General features: G+C 38.8%; 1 protein-coding gene across 5 annotated transcripts in view; it reads left to right on the top strand.

The window, feature by feature from the left end:
- LOC106877912 (uncharacterized) overlaps positions 1-15,239 on the top strand; it is an 81,822-nt gene that overhangs the window by 2,633 nt on the left and 63,950 nt on the right. For all 5 annotated transcript variants that reach the window (XR_001410436.3, XM_014926966.3, XM_014926967.3 and 2 more), the window contains exon 2: positions 8,655-8,806. Coding sequence is in view for 4 of the 5 variants with exons in the window: in XM_014926966.3 (XP_014782452.1) it covers positions 8,723-8,806 (84 nt within the window). In the remaining variant the exon portion in view is untranslated. The remainder of the gene's footprint in view (positions 1-8,654; positions 8,807-15,239) is intronic.

The following is a 15,239-nucleotide window of genomic DNA, read 5'->3' as shown; positions in this document are numbered from 1 at the left end:
ACGTGTATATATGTGTGCAAATATCGTGTGTGCAAATTCATTGGCCTGGGTGTGTTTATATGTGTACAAGTAACCTTGTGTATGTGTTGTGTAGAGTGATGTGCATTTTGTGTATTTGTGTGAGGCTAATGTGTGTGTGTGTGTGTGCACACGTGGGTTCTTGTACAAATGCTTGTGTTTAGCAGTTGATGTGTGCTTGTGCAGGTGATGTGTGCACATGTGTATGTGTGTGTGTCTGTGACCATATAGTGTGCACGTGTATAATGTATGTTTGTGAGTGAAAGTTATCTGTGTCTTTGCGTGTTGCATGTGTTTATGCATGTGTGTATATATATTGTCTGTGTTCAGTCATGTGCTTGTGTAGGTGTGACAGTGTGCATGATGGTGTGTGGTGTGTGTACTGAGGTGAACAGTGTGTAGAGGTGTTTGTATTGTGGTATGTGTGGTAACACTAATGAAAAGTGTATGTGGATTGAGTAATGAGTTTAACAGTGTGTATGGGTGTTTGTATTGTGGTGTGTGTGTGTGTGTGTGGTGAGGGTATGGAAGTAGGCAGTATGCAGGTATGTTGGTGGAGGAGAGAGACAGTTGAAAGTGGGAAGTGTGTGGGAGTCTGTGTAGGGTTGGTATTATGTTGCTCATAAAGCACAAAAGAATGAAGGGAGAAGATTAATTCCTGTTCACAGTGAAGGCAGGTGTCCGAGTGGCCCTTGTACAGAGACAGTCTGAACACAGACTGTCTGTGTGTCTGTGTGTGTGTGAACCTATTCAAGGTACTGAATTTTGTGAGCAACATTTCAGCCACAATTGACTAGGACAGAAATGTCATACTACATGATGGGAACTCCCTCCTATTTAAAAAAAAAAATACCACATAAACAAGAAAAGAACATCAAACAACTGTTCAACGTAATTATGGGGGTCTATTACAAAGCTGTGGAGGTGCAATGGCCCAGTGGTTAGGGAAGCGGACTCGCGGTTGGAGGATCGCGGTTTCAATTCCCAGACCGTGTATTGTGTGTGTTTATTGAGCGAAAACACTTCAAGCTCCACGTGGTTCTGGCAGGGGGTGGTGGCAACCTCTGTTGTACCCCAACTTTCTTTCACTCTTCCTTCCTGTTTCTTGAATAACGCTGCGATGGACTGGCGTCCCATCCAGCTGGGGGGAACACATATGCCATGAAAACCGGGCTCATGAGCCTGGCTTGAAAAGGACACATAAATAAATAAATTACAAAGCTGAAATATGAGAAAACATTGGTCTATATATTTTGAATAAAATGCATCACTGATTCCTGAAAATTGATGCAAGGATATATGAGATGAGGTCGAATCATTTTGAGAGCCACAAATAAATATAACATGCACATACTTAAAAAAAAAAGACCTCTACACATTCTTCAACAATGTTGGACTGAGGATAATTGTGAATGGCAATCATTTTAAGATAAATGTCACCTAAATCTTGAAGGTAAATTTTACCATTATCATAAACCTAATAAAAGATTGTTCTACATCTACATGCATTTCAGATATCCTTCTAACATTCTCTGAGGTTTAGTTCTTGCCTTCAGCAAGTGCGTAGCACCACTAACCTCTTACAAAACAGAATTCAATTGAGTATTAGAATATTTGCACTGAAGAGCTAGAAAGAGGTGAATATTCAGATATAGTATATGCAAGTACCAACAATTTCCAATGAAAAATTTAAAACACAGAAAATCCTATGGTACAATCTCCTGTTTGATTTAAATGTAAGCAAGAATGTAGCAGAAAAATTGCTCTCTTACTCTCTCCTTTACTTGTTTCAGTCATTTGACTGCGGCCAGGATGGAGCACCGCCTTTAGTCAAGAAAATCGACACCAGGACTTATTCTTTGTAAGCCGAGTACTTATTCTATCGGTCTCTTTTTGCTGAACCGCTAAGTTACAGGGATGTAAACACACCAGCATCGGTTATCAAGCGATGGTGGGGGGAACAAACACAGACACACAAACACACATACATATATATATATATACATACATACGATGGGCTTCTTTCAGTTTCTGTCTACCAAATCCACTCACAAGGCTTTGGTCGGCCCGAGACTATAATAGAAGACACTTGCGCAAGGTGCCACACAGTGGGACTGAACCCGGAACTATGTGGTTGATAAGCAAGCTACTTACCACACAGCCACTCCTGCAGGAACTATTTTCTTCAAAACCTGTAGCTCTCTTATTCTTGCTGTAGGAACTTTGCCAACATTGTCAATACACTAAATGCAAATATACTAAACAGCAATAGCACCACTGAACCTGCATGCAATTGTAACTTTAGGAGCTCATCTATTAGATTCATCTGAACAACAAACAGTGTCTGAATAATCCAGTAATATTCCATGCCTAAGTTCAGTTGACCAATAAATCTGAACATATGTCTTACATCAGAGCAACAAGAAACACTTTCAAATCAAGGTACTCCTCACATAGGTATCAACTCAGACAGGAAACACTCCACAAGCCTATCAAATTACATTTGGCAACTACAGAAAGCTAATGATAGCACCTTTAAAATATATGGTTGATCTTAGATTCTGTACTGGCCTATAAACACTGAAATGCCAGTGCCAACTTTATTTGATGGAGAAGATTGCCATATTCCTCCAAAATGAAAATGATCTAAACACCAACTATGAGTTACTCAGTACTTTTTTACACAGGAACAAATAATTGCTTATGAACAATTAACAAGGCCCAACTTGATGAAATGCAACCATTGTGATAAAGGCCTGTAAAATAAATCTTGACACTCCAGAAATAACCTACAATCTGTATAAACAAACTGACAAACCAATTATTATATACACATTAAAAAAAAATGCATACTCTGCTATAAAATATCAATCAACTAACATTCAAACTTTAAATCTATTTGGAGAAAAATATATCACACTAGTTCTACTAGAGTGAATGCATAGTACCTATAACATTTCAAAATTTCACTGGGATGTGTATAACTGACACAAACACTAGAGCGAAAAAAGTATTTCCTCTAAATTTTTATTGTCCTTTCTACACACATATATATATTTATAAATTATCAGTCTCATAAAGATATAAAGACAGGGAAATTCCCCTGCCCTTCAGGAATCACCATTGATGCTTAAACTATCTGGTGGAGTAGGATATAGCCTAGTCACCTGTATAGTTAATCAGGCTTTGCGCGAGGGAGTCATACCAAATGGTTGGTGTTGCAGCATTATAGCTAGAAAGACAAAGGTGACACCTTAGATAGAAATAATTACAGAGGTATCAAATTGTTAGATCAGGTGATGAAAGTTATGGAGAGTCATAGACCAATTAGGAAGAGGGTTAGTGTAGATGAGTTGCAGTTTCAATCTGTGCCAAGCAGGAGCATTACTGATGCTATATTCCTGGTTAGGCAACTGCAGGAGAAATATCTAGCCAAAAATAAACCCCTGTACCTGGCTTTTGTTGACATAGAGGAAGCCTTTGATAAAGTCTTCTGCTCCCTTATCTGGTGGTCAATGCAGAAGCTAGGGATAGATGAGTGGTTAGTGAGAACTGTACAAGCGATGTACAGGAATGTTGTCAGTAAGGTAAGGGCTAGCAATGAATTTAGGGTACAAGTTGGGGTTCACCAAGTATCGGTCCTCAGCTCCCTCTTGTTCATCATAGTCCTCCAGACAATAACAGAAGAATTTAAGATAGGCTGCCCCTGGGAGTTCCCCTTTGCTGAATCACTACCAGAACTTGAGAAGAAATTTCAGATGTGGAAGAAAGGTCTAGAATCAAAGGGCTTTAGTGTTAATCTAGCAAAAACCAAAGTCTTAGTAAGAAGGAGAGTAGACAAATCACAAATTCCTTCTGGTAGATGGCTCTGCTCGATCTGTAGAAAAGGTTTAGGTAGAAACTCCATAAAATGTACCCAGTGTAAACTATGGACACATAAGAGGTGCAGCAATATCAGAGGAAGGTTAACAGGGAAAATTGTTTTTTTGTGTGGAAGGTGCACAGGTACAATAAACACTAAAAATGTACAGAAAATAGACTCCATCAAATGCCAGAGGGAAAAACTAGAAATACTTAAATGCTTCCATTACCTAAGTGACCAAGTCAGTAGTTGGGGTGGATGCTCTGAAAGCATTGCTGCTAGAATTAGAATAGGTTGAGCAAAGTTCAGGGAGCTCCTACCTGTGCTGGTAACAAAGGGTCTTTCACTCAGAATGAAAGGCAGATTGTATGATACCTGTGTGCAAACATGCTACGCAGCAGTGAAACATGAGCTGTGACCACTGAGGACATGTGTAGGCTTGTAAGAAATGAAGCCAGTATGCTTCACTGGATGTGTAATGTCAGTGTACATGTTCATCAGAGTGTAAGCATCTTGAGAGAAAAGTTAGGCATAAGAAGCATCAGATGTGGTGTGCACGAGAGACAACTGCGCTGGTATAGTCGTTGATGCATATGGATGAGGACAGCTGTGTGAAGAAGTGACGCACTCTAATGGTAGAAGGAACCTGTGGAAGAGGTAGATCCAGGAAGACATGAGATGAGGTGGTGAAACATGATCTTCAAATGTTGGGCCTCATGGCGGTGATACAAGTGACTGAGACCTTTGGCAATATGCTGTGCTTGAGAAGACTTATCAAACCAAGTGAGATCATAGTCGTGGCCAATGCTAGTGTCGCATAACTGGCACGTAAAAAGCACCCTTTGAACATTGGGCAATATGCTATGCTTAAGAAGACCTATCAGGCCAAGTGAAATCATGGTTGTGGCTGATGCCATTGCCATGTAACTGGCACCCATACTGGTGACATGTAAAACGCACCATTCGAATGTTGGGCCTCATGGAGGCAGTGACAGGTGACCAAGACTTTTGGTGATATACCATGCTTGAGAAAAGCTGTCAAGCCAAGTGAGATCATAGTCATGGCCATAGCCAATGTCACATAAGTGGCACCCATGCTGGTGGCACATAAAAAGTACCCACTACACTCTTCGAGTGGTTGGCATTAGGAAGGGCACCCAGCTGTAGAAACCATGCCAAATCAGATTGGAACCTAGTGTAGTTTCATGGCTGACCAGTTCTCAGTCAAACTGTCCAAGATTCTTTTGGTTTTAGTGACAAAAAAAAAAATCAAAAGAATCTTTATAACCATATCATTCATGTATATTGTTTACCCCTTTCCCTTTCCCTATAAGGAAAAGGCTGGTGCCATCTTAAGCTTTGAATCACTAGGTCTGATAAGATGAAACAAAACAACAAATAAAATAGGTGACAGTTAAAATCTGCTTGGAATTAATTACTAGCCTGTATGGCCTGGCTAAGTCAAAATGTTTTTTGTATTCTTCCTTTCCACTAGGAGAGTTTAAATGTAGTTACAACAATATGTCCTTCTGTTGAAATAAAATTTCAGTAAATTTCTATATATTTGTGCAGCTGAGGATTGCTCTGCATTTTACATTTAATGTAATGTTCACATTGCTTAAATAAATGGAGTCGCATGAAACGATCGTACTGCATTAACTTTGAATATCCTTGTTGCTTATTTTGATTTTAACCACCTTATTTTGGGATTGTATGGATAATACCATACTTAATTCTGGTGCCTAAGCTTAAGTACCAAATTCACCTTGAATCTAAATTTTATATATATATATATATATATATATATATATGGAGAGAGAGAGAGAGACAGACAGACAGACAGAGACAGAGACAGACAGACAGAGACAGACAGACAGATAGGCAGCAGACTGACAGATAGAGAGACAGCAGACTGACAGACAGACAGAAAGCGATATACAGATAGAGACAGAGAAACAAACTTGTATACATGTAATAATAATTGTTCTTCTGTGTAATTATAGCAAAAAAATTTTGAAATTATATTTACTTAAAGCATGTTTAAAGTAAGTTTTCAGTGGAAATACTGAAACTATAACATTATCGAAGGGGGATGATTAACTTCGTACAAACTTAGAAAATGCTGAAATCTGTTGTAAGAATAATTTTAGTAATATTATTTGTCAGTTCAGATTGAACAAAGATATTTATATGACAAATACCTATAACCCTTTACAATTTAAACCAACCATATTCAGCTCGAATATTCTATGCATCATGGAAATCTCAAAGCTATAAGATAATGCACAATTAACTCAAAACAATGTGAATATAAAAGCATTACACTTGACAGAGTAATCTGAATACTGAAGAGTTAAGCATCTAGAAATGACTGGATTTTGAATGGAAAGGAAAAATTACAATGAATAAACTGTTCTGTGTCTTAAGTAGATATTACCAGTTTTGACTGCGAGATTTATCATTAGTAGACATCAGTCCCTCTGTGTGACACCTTGGGCAAGTGCTTTCTACTATAGCCTTGGGCCAACCAAAGCCTTGTGAGTGGATTTGGTAGGCGGAAACTGGAAGAGGCCCATCATATATATATATATATATATATATATATATATATATGTTTGTGTGTGTGTGTGTGTGTGTCCGTCCGTCTGTCCATGTCCTTGTATCTGTGTCTATCCCCTGCCACTGCTTAACAACCAGTGTTAGTATGTTTACGTCCCTGTAACTTAGCAGTTCAGCAAAAGAGCCAATAGAATAAGCAACAGGTTTAACAAAATGAAGTACTGGGGGATCGATTCATTTGACTAAAAATTATTCAAGGCAGTGCCCTCGTATGGCCACAGTCTAATGATTGAAACAAGTAAAAGATAGAAAGATGAAAAAGCAAAAAATGCATAATTTGAATTGATATATTTAGTAATATTTGAATATTACTAAACAAGAAACCCATCATCATCTGCTGCCACATCATTTTACACTCACATTTTCATGCTTGCATGGGTCAGACAGAGTATAGATGAAGCACATTTTCTATGGCTGGATGCCCTTCCTATCATCAACCCTCACCTGTTTCCAAGCATATATGTTTCCAATATATGGATTCAACTAATCTGGTTTTACTCAAAAAAAAAGCCCCTTAATGTATCATTCTACTAAACATATGGAATATATAGTACGATACAAGAGAAAACCATAAGGAGTGTATAAAATTATAGATAAAGGGAGAAATATACATTGATAAAATCTATTTTACTATTGGATATTCTTGTTTAATGTTAAATAAGAATATACAATGACAAAATAAATTTTATCATTGTATTTTTCTCTCTGTATTTATAATTTTATACACACACACATATGTAAAAATAAAACATCTTTTCTTCATGCACTAGGCTTTTCTCTCCTTCCCCACTCCTGCAGCCCAACACTGCTCCGTCATCTCTCTCACTCTTCTGTCCTCCTTCTGTCAACCTTATCATTGGTCATCCTGTCACTCCTTTAGATACATTTTATCACTCACTGCATTTTCACCCCACCCCACCCTCCACCTTACCTTTCCCTCCCCTCTCTCCCTTTTACACCTCCATAAACTCCCTACTCATACACTCTGAGAAATCCTCTACCGTTCCATTTATATTCACATCCTTACACCTTGAGAGTATACCCTGACGCATTGCCATCATCTCGCCCATTCTCTCTTGCTCTCTCTTACTCTCATTCTCACTCTCTCTTCCCCTCCCCCCTCTCTCTTGCTCTCCCTCCAACTGGGGTAACCTTGTATCTCCTCTACAACAAGACACATGTTTCTGTCCCTCACATCACCTGGCACAGAGTTACTTCCTTCAATATCACTCCTCCTCCTAGTCGAGGGGGTCTTTGTTTTGGAAGTTATTTGATGACTTCACCAGTGCTGGTGCCACATAAAAAACATCAAGTCCACTCACTAGAGTAGTTGACATTAGGAAGAGCATCCAGCTGTAAAACCATACCAAAGCAGACCTCACCAGTGCTGGTGCCACATAAAAAGCACCCAATTCACTGTAAAGTGATTGGTATTAGGAAAGGCATCTTGCTGTAAAAACTATGTCAAAGCAGACATTGGAGCTCAGCATAATATCCCAAGTTTAGCAGCTCCTGTTAAACTGTTCAACCCATGCCAACATGGAGGATGGACATTAAATGAGGACGATGATTGTGTGTGTGTACTTATATAACGAGCTTCTTTCAGTTTGTTATTTCTTTATTGCCCACAAGGGGCTAAACATAGAGGGGACAAACAAGGACAGACAAATGAGTTAAGTCGATTACATCAACCCCAGTGCATAACTGGTACTTAATTTATCGACCCCAAAAGGATGAAAGGCAAAGTCGACCTCGGCAGAATTTGAACTCAGAACATAACAGCAGACGAAATACTGCTAAGCATTTCGCCTGGCATGCTAACATTTCTGCCGGCTCACCGCCTTTTATCAGCTTTTCAGTTTCTGTCAACCAAATGCACTCACAAGGCTTTGGTCAGTCTGGGTCTCTGACAGAAGATACTTGTCCAAGGTGCAATGCAGTGGGATCGAACTGAGAATCAAGTTGTTGGGAAGGAAATCTCTTATCACACATGCACTATACACAGCCACAGAAAACCTTGTCTCTAAGATGAAAAAAAAGAAGAATGAAAGAAAAAAAAATAGTTAAAGCAAACCAGAAAATGGATTAAGCAAAAGATAGCCCTACTGATTTTAAAACTTGTATTTTCAAAAACTTTCTTGTATTATTTTTCCAGATACTTTTGATGTTTTCTGCAACATTCATTACCTGTCGTAACAACAAGGATTTACTCTAAATCCTACAATGCCACTTGATGTGAAAAATGAAGGAGGATTAAAGGTACACAACAAAACAAAACTTGAAACTATTTTGCATGGAAATACACAGGTAGTATAACATTTATCTCTCTAAAATTAAGATTTCAATTTTACTTAACACTATTATTAGTCTAGTGGAGGCGCAATGGCCCAGAGGTTAGGGCAGCGGACTCGCGGTCATAGGATCGGGGTTTCGATTCCCAGACCGGGCGTTGTGAGTGTTTATTGAGCGAAAACACCTAAAGCTCCACGAGGCTCCGGCAGGGAATGGTGGCGAACCCTGCTGTACTCTTTCACCACAACTTTCTCTCACTCTTACTTCCTGTTTCTGTTGTGCCTGTAATTCAAAGGGTCAGCCTTGTCACACTGTGTCACGCTGAATATCCCTGAGAACTACGTTAAAGGCACACGTGTCTGTGGAGTGCTCAGCCACTTGCACATTAATTTCACGAGCAGGCTGTTCCGTTGATCAGATCAACTGGAACCCTCGACGTCGTAAGCGACGGAGTGCCAACAACAACAAACAACAACATTATTAGTCTATTCTAGAAAGACACAAACAGATATATTATATACTAGCTTAAAAGCCACACTTTGTGTAAACTTTTAAGCTAGCTCATGTGAAGAGCTAATTGGGCCTGCAACCCAAAACTGAAGCGAGCAATAATAATAAAACATTTATTGGTACCCTACCAACTTGTGAGTTCTTTTAAAATTTGAATACAGGTTATATATATATGTATATATATATATATATATATATATATATATATATATATATATATATATATATATATATATATATATTGTGCTTCTTTGTCCCCCACGACTGCTTGATAACTGGTGTTGCTGTGTTTATATTCACGTAACTTAGAGGTTTGGTAAAAGAGGTCAATAAAAAATGTACCAGGCACAAAGAAAAAAAAAAAGAACTGGTGTTGATTTGTTCGATTAAAATTTAAGATGGTTCCCCAGTATAGCTGCAGTCTTATCACTAGAAAAGATAAAAGAACCACTAAATTCCTTACTAAAACTTAAAATTAAGGGAGGTAACTCTTGTATTATAGCATTGAAACCTCTCACGGTTGTTTAATCTGCTAGAAATAATAACCAGATTGCTTTTAAATAAGATCCCAATGCTGATTCCAAAAAAGTATAATATATCTATGCAGAGCAAATGTAGACTGAGATAAAAGGATCCCAGATGAACAGACAGAATTCCGCTTTTATTAACATATATATATCATCATCATCATCATCATCATTTGATGTCCACACACCATGCTGGCATGGGTTAGATGGTTTGACTGGAGCTAATGAGCTGGAGAGCTGAACCAGGTTCCAGTCTGATTTGGCATGGTTTACTACAGCTGGATACCCTTCCTAACACAAACCACTCTAGGAGTGTAATGGTTGCTTTTACATGTGACTGGTACAGGTGCTTTTTACATGACACCAACAACAACCATGACTACGATTCATGGGTGGGTGCCATTTACATGGCACCGTTGATGACCATGACTACGATGTACATGTGTCATACATACATGCATACATATAGTTAGATAAATAGATAGATATATATTTAGATAGACAGATATATACATACATATATAGATAGATAGGGAGTTAGATAGACAGATAGATAGATATACCTACACATACAAATTTTTATCTTTTACTTGTTTCAGTCATAAGAGTGCTGACGTCCTGGGGCACTGCCTTGAGGAATTTTAGTCAAAGTAATCAACCCCAAGTACTTATTTAATTTCTAAGCCTAGTACTTTTTCTATCAGTCTCTTCTACTGATCTGCTAAGTTACAGAGATGTAAACACAACAACACCAGTTGTCAAGTAGTAGTGGGGGACAAATACAGGCACAAAGACACACACACACACACACACACACAACAGGCTTCTTTCAGTTTCCGTCTGCCAAATCCACTTACAAGGCTTTGGTCAGCTTGAGGCCGCCAAAGCTCAAGGCGCTCAAGGTGCAACACAGAGGGACTGAACCCAGAACCATGTGGTTGGGAAGCAAACTTCTTACCACACAGCTGCATTTAACATCCAGTTTCCATGCTTGACAGGAACTGGCAAGGCCAGGGGCGACACCAAGTTCCATAGTTTGTTTTGTCTTGGTTTCTACAGCTGGATGCCCTTCCTAATAACAACCACTTTACAGAGTGTGCTGGGTGCTTTTTATGTGGCACTGTCACCAGTGCTTTTTCTGTGGCACCAACACCAATGTTTTTTACATGGCACCGCACCCACACTGATATTTTTTATATAGCTCCATGATTTTAGGGTATCAGTTCTGTTGTGGTGGGCAGGTCTTCTTGAGTACAGCAATGCACCACATATCTCAGTCCTCTGTCATCTCCTTCATAAGGCTCAGTGTTTTGAGATTAGCTTTCAATATTTCATCCCATGTCTTCCTGGGTCTCCCTTCTTCTGCAACTTCTCTCCACTTTAAGTGATTGGCACTTTTGTATGCTACTATCTACACCCATACACATCACATGACCAAACCAATGCAGTCTCTTCTCTTGCACACTGCATATAATTCGTCTTGTACCTACCTACATTGCATATCCAGCAGAGCATACCAGCTTCAATCACTCTAGTCTTTGCATGTCCTTGCATTCAGGGCCAATGTCTCACTCCCATGTAGCATTGTAGTTCATGCACATGCAAAATAGCATCAATAGTGCTTCTCCCCAGGACAATAATTAATTGGGCTCTAACTCACTTTGCAACTTTCTTCACCTTGTCCAACAATTTGATGCCTCTGTAATTATTTCTATCTTAGGCATTTCCCTTGCCCTTGTAGCAGCTGATTATTAATGCTGCTACACCAGTCACTAAGGATTATACTTTCTTGAATAACCTGATTAACTGTAACCTGATTAACTATACAGGTGACTAGACTGTATCCAACTCTGCCCAATATCTTAAGCATGTCAGCAGTGACTCCTGATAGGGTAGCAGCCATCCTTGTTTTCATATCTTTAATTACCTTATCTTCAACTAGGATAGTTGGTTCCTCTGTTGGGTTTACACGAGGAAGACTCCCTCTCTCCCATTCATTCTCCGCACTTAGTAGTCTTTCATGGTAGCTCTCTCACATTTCTTTCTTTTCGGGATCACTATGAGCAAGCACACCATTATTTTTCCATACACACTTGTCTCCCACAACTTCTTGATTTGCTCTAACACACCGTCTAGCAATCCGGAACACCTCAAATCTCTGATCTTCACAATGTAAGACATTGGCAAACCTCTTCTTTCCTTCTTCTGCCCTAACTAGACACACCTAATGCCTAGCTTCTCTTTTGACTATCTGATATGGCACTTTACTACCCCAACTCTTCCACTTTTTCCAAGCCCATCTCTTCTCTTTTATAGCCCTGTCAACCTCACTGTTCCACCACCATGTCACCCTTGGTCTGGCAGAAGCTTTGCTCCAACCACAGATTTGGTCTGTCACCCTCAGTAGATTGTCCCATAAGAATTTGCAATTGAACTCTATGTCATATGTCTCTATCTCTATCTCCTTCTCATCAAAGGTTTTATTAAGGACATCACTAAATCTCTGCCCATTTGCAGGATCCTTGAGTTTCCATAGCCTCATTTTCCATATCAGTTTGTGTTTCAGAATCTTTCTAGCCTTAAGTCCGAAATTACTAACCACTAACCTATACTGAGTTGTACATTCTTTACCCGGAAAAGACTTTGCATTCACAAGCATACACCTATCCCTGTTTCTGGTGAGGATGTAGTCAATCTGGCTAGTGTGCCAACCAGAGTGATAAGTGATCAAATGGCCAACAGATTTCCTGATGTTGGTATCACAAACCATTATGTCATTTGCATCACAGAACTCTAATGACCTTGTTCTCTCTTCATTTCTGGAACCAAAACTATAACCTCCATGCACGCCATGAAAACCATTGCAGTGTTTTCTAATGTGGCTATTGAAATCCCCTGCCAAGATGAAGACATCATTGTCTTTCATCATCAAGATAGTCTGCAGAAAGGATTCATAGAAATAGTCCTTCTGAATATCTACAAGTCTAAAATGCGGAGCATGTGCAGAGATAAATAACATTGTTACATTAAACAGGACTAATCTTTGCTTAATAATCCTATCACACACCCTGACTACCTCAGTCACCTTATCCACCTATTTTTCTGCCAAAAGAATACCTATGCTACCTAATCCATCATTGCTTCCCACCCAGAAGAACTTGTTTAAATGTCTCTTGCCTACATGCAGTCTAGCTAAGACTCCCCTGCATTGTACCTCTTGCACACAGCACACATTTACACACATATCTGCTCAAGCATTTCAACAATCTCAGCAGATGAATTAGGTTTCAATGTTGTTGTTGTTGTTTTATTATTATTATCATTATTATTATTATTATTATTATTATTATTATTATTATTATTATTATCAATAATATTAATATGCTAACTTTTTGCTTTTGTACATACCTTTTGTGTGCATCACACTTATTTCAAAGAAGTGGCAAAGTGAGAGAGAGGAGGACAGAGAGGAAGTAAGGGAGAGAGAGAGAGTGAGAGAGAAAGGGAGAGGGAGAAAGAAAGTGAGAGAAAGAGAGAGAGAGAAAGAGAGAGAGGGAAAGAGAGAGTGAGTGGTGACGGCATTCGTTTTGTATTTTTAATTGTTTATCACATCACAAGAGAAGTAGATACATAGATACATATACACATTGTTAAATCAAAAGCAGGAGAGAAGAGGGACACAAAAGAAGTGAAAGAGGAAGAGAGAAAGTGAGAGACAGTAGATGCATAAATCCAAAGAAAAGTTCTTACATAGATACATACACACAGCAAATATTGGTTGTCAATTTCACTTTTCATTACCACATGAGGATAAAATTAACTCACAAATGGCTGAGTACTCTACAGACATGCATAACATTAACATAATTCTCAGGGAGATTCAGCCTCACACAGAATATGACAAGGCTGGCCCCTTTGAATTACAGCTGCAACTCGAGACATATTTATATAAATGTATTTGTGTGTGTGTGTGTGTGAGTGTGTGTATAGTTTAGGTTAGTTAAAACGTGTTTGCAATCATAAGTGTCACATGGAAATAAACACAATTACCAAACTTTCATTCATAAATCCATTTATTTCATTCTTTTGCATTTCAATTTGTACATTAAGGTTCTTTGAATATGTATGATGGATTTTAAGGTTAAATAATAATTCTGTTTACATTTGTGTAACTGAGATATTTTGGTTGGATTATGTAGCCATTGGTGTTATATTACTTTCTATATTCTGTAAATGTCACAATATACTTTTCTAGGCCTGAATATTTTGTGGGGAGGGGGCCATGTTGATTAGATCGACCCCAGTTGACAACTGATACTTAATTTATCGACCCCAAAAGAACAAAAAGCAAAGTCGTTCTCGGCAGAATTTGAACTCAGAACATAAAGGTCGTCATAATATACAAACATTTCTCATGGCACCAGTGCACTGTTTACAGATGCCTACATTTTTTTATGTTTTCCGTGAATTTTTCACAGGTTCAGCTTGTTATTATTAAGGCAGCAATTAGTCTTTGGCAATGCAGAGGTAACTGCATATACCTTGATAACATAGACTTCTAAATCAGTGGTTCCCATATTTTCTGAGGCTGCCACCCCCTTGGCGCCCTGGTCATGTTCCTAGTGCTCCCCACTTCACTCACCACCATAAACATAGACCACTTTCTGAAGCAAATTCAAAACAACTGTATTTCACAAATTAAACTTAACCTAATTAACCCATTATTTTGTTGCTGTTACATCTACTGCCCCCTTTTGGCCACCTCATTATCACCCCACTTTTCTTCACCACCTCCTCCGGATCTTTCCACCTCCCCCAGGGGGTGCAGTACCACCCACTTTGGGAACCACTGATTCATTTTCTTACACATAGAAGCATGCATGTGGAGACCCATGAGCTACTTATTCTAAATCTTGCTTCCATACCTGGAACTTCTTCTCTATTTCTGGTAGTGATTCAGCTATAAGAACAAGGTCATCAGCATAGAGGAGCTCCCATTGGCAGCCTGTCTTAAATTCTTTTGTTATTGCCTTGAGGACTGTCATGAACAAGAGGGGACATAGGACCCATCCTTGGTGAACCCCTACTTGTATCCTGAATTCTTTGCTGTACTTGTTGCCAATCCTCACCTTACTGGTAGCATCTCTTTACATGGCTTTCCCAGCTCTCACCTGCTACTTATCTATCCCTAGTTTCCATATTGACCACCAGATAAGGGATCAGGGGTCCCTCTCAAAAGCTTTATTGCAAACATAATTTAACTTCATGCATTGAAGAATCTTTCTGGACTTAACTATTCGTCAACTTTGAACTAACATGTTCTATTTATTAAACATTATATGACTGTATTATAACTGTCATGTTATTACTCATATTCATAAGCACTTTTTATTTCTGTTATTATTAAGTGC

This window comes from Octopus bimaculoides, chromosome 2, assembly GCF_046866305.1.
Source record: "Octopus bimaculoides isolate indiv1 chromosome 2, ASM4686630v1, whole genome shotgun sequence".
NCBI classification, from domain to species: Eukaryota; Metazoa; Mollusca; class Cephalopoda; order Octopoda; family Octopodidae; genus Octopus; species Octopus bimaculoides.
This window is presented reverse-complemented; position numbering and strand designations above follow the sequence as displayed.